The sequence below is a fragment of the Triticum urartu genome, chromosome 6A (assembly GCF_056163025.1).
Source record: "Triticum urartu cultivar PI428250 chromosome 6A, HENAU_Tu73, whole genome shotgun sequence".
Lineage (NCBI taxonomy): Eukaryota > Viridiplantae > Streptophyta > Magnoliopsida > Poales > Poaceae > Triticum > Triticum urartu.
This window is the reverse complement of record NC_141878.1, coordinates 224,747,386-224,754,132: the sequence shown is the minus strand read 5'-3', so window position 1 is coordinate 224,754,132 and position 6,747 is coordinate 224,747,386. Positions and strand designations below refer to the sequence as shown.

At 46.6% G+C, this 6,747-nt stretch overlaps 1 protein-coding gene across 1 annotated transcript; it reads right to left on the bottom strand.

Annotated features, from left to right (window-relative positions):
* Positions 1–479: 479 nt before the first annotated feature.
* Positions 480–3,734, bottom strand: LOC125512408 (Protein phosphatase 2C family protein). The gene is made up of 4 exons (XM_087527647.1): positions 3,349–3,734; positions 1,500–1,853; positions 1,267–1,384; positions 480–1,156 (listed from the first exon to the last, which is right to left on the bottom strand). Exons 1-4 carry the CDS (start codon positions 3,526–3,528, stop codon positions 723–725), a joined length of 1,086 nt encoding a protein of 361 aa, XP_087383773.1. The 5' UTR covers positions 3,529–3,734; the 3' UTR covers positions 480–722.
* Between the last annotated feature and the right edge of the window lie 3,013 nt (positions 3,735–6,747).

Below are 6,747 nucleotides of genomic sequence, written 5' to 3'. Positions count from 1 at the left end.
TCAATTCTGGTGTTTTCTGAACCGCCTTTACAATTTATATGAAACAAAAAGCAGAAACCTGAGAAGTTAATTAGCAAGGACCTGCAGGTGCAAATAAAATATAGTAAAAATATAAAAAAACTGATTTTTTTTTACAACACATGTTTGAATGTTTTATTCTCGTGCAAAATTTCGTGGGGAAATAACATTCAATGTGCCAACAAAAATATATCAATACTCTGGAAAGGCTCATGTTTAAAGCAGTTCGAGCTGTCTGTTTTGTCTTTTCTATGCAAAGCATCGCAAACGTGATTTCTTCACTAAAATTTGTACGGGGGAGGACACTCGAGAATGTTTGTGTGCAACAAAGTTTGGAATTTTTTGCAATTTTTCCAAATTTAGTGTTCATCCAGGTGCATTTGCACCTCGGAGCGTACTTCCGATGATTTGGCTGGATTTCTTATCTGGTGTGTGAGTGTGATGGGAGACGCACAACATCCTTGATAGCCGTCCGCCCGAGGATCCGCAGGGAGTCCGCGGGCAGTATTTTTCTTGAGCCGAAACTATGTTACACTTACACAAACCTAGAAAAGTATTTGCATCACATTTGCAAAAAAAAGAAAAGCAAAACCCCGGCAAAAAAAGAAGGAAAACCATGTACAAAATGGAGCTGAACAGCCGGCCTATTGCCGGAGCCTGAGAGTATCTTATCTTTGACCCCTCTCCTTCTCCCCGAGCGCCGGCTAGCTAGAGCTTCCTGGCCGCTGCGGCGCCGACGCGCCGTGGTCGTGCAGGAAGAGGCAGACCGCGGAGCAGTCGTCCACCCGTGAGGACGGGTACTTGGTCTTCCACCTCTGCACCGCCGCCTCCACCACGGCCTTGGACGCGTGCTGCTTCCGCGGCGTGGCGCACACGATGGACACCACCTCCTCGTTGCTCAGCACGTCCCACACCCCGTCCGTGGCCAGGATGATGAACAGGTCCGCGTCGCCTATCCGGTGCCCCGTCACCTGCGGCGTCGAGATGACCCCGTGGTGCTTCAGCCTCGAGTCCCCCAGCGCGCGCGCCATGGCCAGCCCCGGGAGGTTCTCGCCGGGCAGCCACACCCGCATCACGCCCGGCTCCTCCCTCAGCGCGAACACGCGCCCCTCGCACCTCTTGATCCTCTCCGCCTCCTCTGTAGGTACGTGATCACATCAAAGTGAAGCTTAATTAATTACTACATTACCGCAATGCAATGGCGGAATGGCCCATGAAAGAATAGAATGCAGTGGCCGGAGGTCTCACCAGGCAGGCCGGGCTTCTGGTCGGTGGTGAGCTGTACGGCCTTGAGGTAGCCGGCCCCAGACATGGTCGCAAGAACCGCCCTCGAGTCTCCGAGGTTGGCAATGATCAGATCCTTGCCCTGTTACCCATCAAATTCAAACACAGATTTCTTTTTTTTTGTAAGATGATGTGCCCCATCGACGTGCAACATTTTTTCTTTGTGTTGTGTAATACTCGATCAATTGACTAGTTACCTGCTTGATGGCACACACTGCCGTGGTGCCGCTGAAGTTGCAGTCCATGTTGGCCTGCAGCTTGAGCTCGTTGTCCATGGCCTTGAACGCATTGGTGCAGGCCTCCCTCCACTCCCCCAGCATCTGCGACGGGTGCGGCGACGAGTTGCCGCTGCTGTCCGCGGAGGACGACGGCGAGGCGTCGCTGAACACGGGGTCGTCGGCGTCCGCGTCCGCGTCCGCCAGGAGCAGCGCGTTCCGGTGGCTCAGGACCATGAAGGGGAGGTAGTCCCTCACCAGCTTGCTCACCAAGTGGCCGCACCTGCCGTGGCCGTCGAACACGCCGCAGAACACGCCGTCCTCCATGCCGAATCCCTGGTGAAAAACAACACAAAATTCATGACAAAATTGCACAGTTGATTTTAAGATTCTGAATATACTACTGTACTATAGTATTCGGTAGGTACTACTCCCCCTTTCATCTATATAAGGCCTAATGTGTTTTTCAAGATGGTCTTTGACTATTGAAAAGATTAATAGTCCATGACATGCATAATATGAAAGTTATATCATTGAACTCTTCTTTCATATATGAATTTGACCGTATGCTTTGTGTAAGTTGCATGTCATATATTGTTGATCTAGTATTTAATTAAAGTTAGCCTAAAAAACGTATTAAGCCTATGTAGATGGAAGGAGGGAGTAATTAAAAACTCGAATAGTAGGTGAGGTTAGTGGTGTTCGGTAAAAGCAGTGTTTGGGAACAGTTTGGAATCTTTGGAAACACAGGAGCACATGGTGTCCCACTTTTCGATGTAGATCACGTCACATGGTGCAATGATTGCGGTGCGGGAAAAATACTGTAGGGATGTTTGGTTCTAGGCCTAGCTTTGCCATATTTGTCTAAGGTTAGTTTTTTAAAATGAGAGCCACAAGCTTAAGAAAATCTTGTCACACTTTTTAAGTGTACGTGATGTGAGACACTAGTGTGGCTTGCCTAAAGTGTGGCTTGAACCACACACCCATTCAAGTTGGTCAAACTTGCCTAACCTTAGCTGTAACAACCTTAAACAAACTTAGTCTCAAACCAAACAACCCCTGTAACTGCTTTAATCTGAATGATTTCACCCTTTTGGTAGAAGGGCAATGGTTTGCACAAGGAAACTACTCCTGACATTATGAGTTTCCTTCACCATCTCTGTAACAAGAATTAGTACAAATGAAAAAGGTTCGACAATTTGTCGAGTGAACCTACTAGTTCCTGGAAACGTTTAAACACCTACTAATAAATAGCTAAAAGTAAGGGGGGGGGGGGGGGGGGGGGGACTTGGAACGGTAGCCACAGTACTGTACGTGGTTTGGATTAGACAGGGCAGAAGCGAAAACTGGTCGAGTAATTTGACCGCAAAAAAGATTGTACTAGTCCAGCTGTGCTGTTGATGGAAATATCTGTACAGTGTTGAGCCACCACAGAAGCTTGAAGAATCAAGATAAACTGCTCTACGGCCACAAAAAATCAAGAACACACCTATCCGAAGTTTCAGGCATAAGCATAACCCACTGATCGAAACCACCCCAGGTCACCCAATAAAGACACGAATTCCAGCATATATATAGGAGTTGTACTGATAAAGAAAGAATCACATAGAAAAAGAAGAAGATTCACAGATAACTGCAGAGCAAATTAAAAAATGTTCTTGTGATGAGGCGATAAGCTCATGGAAGCTCCCAGCTGGCCTCAAGAAGACCTAAAACCAGAGTAGAGCTAGAAGAGTGACAATTGGAGCACAGAATGGAGCAATTCAAACCAACATCAAGCAGGAGAAAGTAGACACGCCTAGATAGATAGAGGTGGTGAAGAAATTACTACCTGGCAGAGGATGACGGCGTCCTGGTTGGGGCCTTTCTTGCCCTTCTGGGAGAAGAGGGAGGCCACCTTCCTCGGCGACGACGCGCCGCCTCCTCCTTCCTCGTCCATGACATAGACGATGCTCTCGTCCGCCTCCTGCCCCTGCTGGGCGAGGTGCTCCGATGACGCGCAGATCCCCATCAAGACCCTCCGAGAATCAGGACCCTTGAAGATTCTTCCGCGGCGAGGGCGAGGAGGAACAGCAGAAGCAACCTCCGGTGTGATGCGCTGTGCTTCCGCAGGTCCGAGTTGTTTAAGAAGCCATGGGTCCGCGGATTCCAAGGGGAGGGGAGCGAGGTGGTCAGCGGCCAAGGAAGGAGGACACAGGTTGAGGAAAGGAAGCTGTGGGCGTTTTAAAGCGGGGGCGGACGGCGGAGGGAGGGATTAGGATGACCGGGACGCAGCAGGGATTAGGACCGTGATTAGGCAACTTGTGTGCAATAATGGACGCTACTGGTACTACTAGTAGGCTCATGGAGAGGAACCCGTCCCGTGGGCCGGCTCCGGCCCTGTTTCTTAACGCTGCCTATTTTTACTCGCTAATTTCATGGGAGCAACTAGTTAACGAGCGCTTCTTCGAAAGCCGCGCAACGATCAACGCTACTTAGCGCGTTCTCAGCCATTCGCCACGTGTCGCACTTTGGACGCTCCTTTCGGATTTTGTTATTTTTATTTTTTCGCACGCGTTTTCGGTCTTTTAAGTGTTTTTTTTTTATTTTTTCGACGTTTTGATTTTTCCCCGATCTTTCTTAGCTTTTCGATCAAAAAAAATTTGCGCGAAAAAACACGTTTTCTTTTTTTCCCTTTCGCAAAAGTCACGGTTTTTTCTTCCGTGAGAGGCACGGTTATGCTTGAGCGAGAGTCACAGTCGTGCCTTTCGGAAACGAAAAAAAACGCGTTTTCTGTTTTTTTTTCGCGAGAGTCACGGTTTTGCTTCCGCGAGAGGCACGATTGTGCTTTCGCGAGAGTCACAGCCGTGCCTCTCGGAAAGGGAAAAACAAAACGCGTTTTTCTGTTTTTTTTTTTTCGTGAAAGTCACGGTTTTGCTTTCGCGAGAGGCATGGTTGTGCTTATGCGAAAGTCATGGTCGTGCCTCTCGGAAAGGGAAAAAATACGCGTTTTTTGTTTTTTCTCTTTCGCGAGAGTCACGATTTTGCTTTCGCGAGAGGCACGGTTGTGCTTTCGCGAGAGTCACGGCCGTGCCTCTCGGAAACAAAAAAAAATGTGTTTTTTGTTTCTTTTTTCCTTCCACGAGAGTCACGGTTTTGCTTCCACGAGAGGCACGGTTGTGATTTCGCGAGAGGCACGGGTGTGCCTCTTTCGGAAAGGGGGAAAAAACGTGCTTCTGGTTCGGTTTTTTCGCCCGGTTTTTTTCGTCCAATTTTTTTCATGAAAAAAAAGTTTGTCACAACCTATCAATATGGGATCTAGTTTTGAAAATCTCGACGTGAGGAATTCAATAGTGAAAATGGTTTGAGATTTGGACGCACAGTTTAAGAAATAAAATGTTTTGAATAAATGGATCTATGAAAAAAAAGAAAACTCCTAAGTTGCGACAGGTGGCGCGCTGCATGTGCGCTTCTTGTCGTGACCCAAGAAAGTGAAGTGTTCTTTCCAACAAGTACTTCTTAATTAGTGATTTCGCTCTAAAATGAAAGTGCTTCACCCAATGGAAAGTAATACCGCTGAGTCGCTTGGATTGCACGGCCGGCGTCGCCAACCATTGTTTTTTGTTCTTTCTGACTTTTTATTATTATTAATTATTAATGTCGTCACGTTTGTCCTGTACTCCTATGCTAGATCACGCACTACGTGTCCACTCCGCTCACATGTCACTTGAATCTAGTGTCTGCAACTGCTACCGCTGCCATATGGAGCTACGTACAACGACAAGTCGAGAATCAAAGTGCTGGCATAATATCTGTGGCTGGCTTAATCGTAATGGCCATAGGCACACGCCTACAATGTTTGGGAGGAGAAAGAACCTCCTAAATTCAAGGCCACCAAAAGAATACACCATCAAAATCCCAACTAGTCGTAAAAAAATTGGGACATATTGGTAGCACGCACCAAAGCTCACTTGAGCCTCACACTGCTAAGGCCCCATCGACGAGACAAATTCTTTTTCTTTTCTTTTTTTTCAAACTGACGAGACAAATTCATTCACGCGACCAAGAGTTCAAACAGTGCATCTTAGACATTTCTTATTTATGCCCCACATCTTCTTGTTTCGTTTGTGGTTTTGTCTGTACGAGTTCCTTATTTATGTGGTTTCGTCTGTACGAGTTCCTTATTTATGTGGTTTCGTCTGTACGAGTTCCTTATTTATGCCTCATATCTTCTTGTTTGTTGCCTCCGTACCATTCTTCTTCATTGCATTTGCTTTTGGGTGTTGCATCCCACTATATATAACTCCGACGCTTTGTCCGGCAAAAGATTCACTACAAAATCTATTGCAATCTAAAATATTTTGAAAGTGGTAAAAACTAGTACAACTTTATGGGTTAATATGGATAGAGCACTGCTAAATGAGGGTAATTAGCGTAACAATATATTAAAATAGAAGTGGTAAAATTTGGAATTGACTTTTTTAAATGTAAACATTACCTATTTTATTATCCCTAAAAGAATTCCAAGACAGAAACACTCTGGCATTGTAATTCCCGATTGACCGGGCGGGATGGGAGCAAGTTCTTCCTATTCCGTTTTCTACCTAGTGAAACTGATGGAGATATAATTCAGTGTGCCCAATTGCTTGATGAGGTCTCGGCGGGCTATATCACATCCCTTGGCTAGAACTTCGTTTTTGTACACGAGGGCACCCTAAGCACTAGGGTTTCTTATGCCTCCCGTCGGCGTCGTCGTCGGTCTATCTCGTCTTCTATGGCCTTAGGTCCATGAAAGCACGGTGGATCTTAACTTTTGTCGGCGGAAGGGCTTCGTTTTCTGATGTTTTTTTTTCCAGTTTTGTCAGGGTTTGTGTGCCGCTCAGAGAGACGAAGCGGTGACTTTTTGAAGATGAAATAAGGTTCTTTCTACCTACCCCCGTCCTGATGATGTTTCTAGCATCGTTGGAGGGTGTGTGGTGGTTTGTCTATGGCGGATCTCACGAGATTCAATCAGCGCTTGTCTTCGATGGATTCATGTGGATCCAATCTTCATTCGTCTATGTTCATGTGTCTACAGATTGGATCCTTCTAATTTACGCATCTCTTAATCAGTGGTGGTTGCTGCCTGGTGTGCTTGTCCAATGGGGTCTTAGCACGACAACTTCCCGACTGTCTACTGCAACAAGGTTTATTCGGCTTCGATGAAGGAAAGACGATGACAACAACGCACCTTCGGCTCCCTTCAATGCTT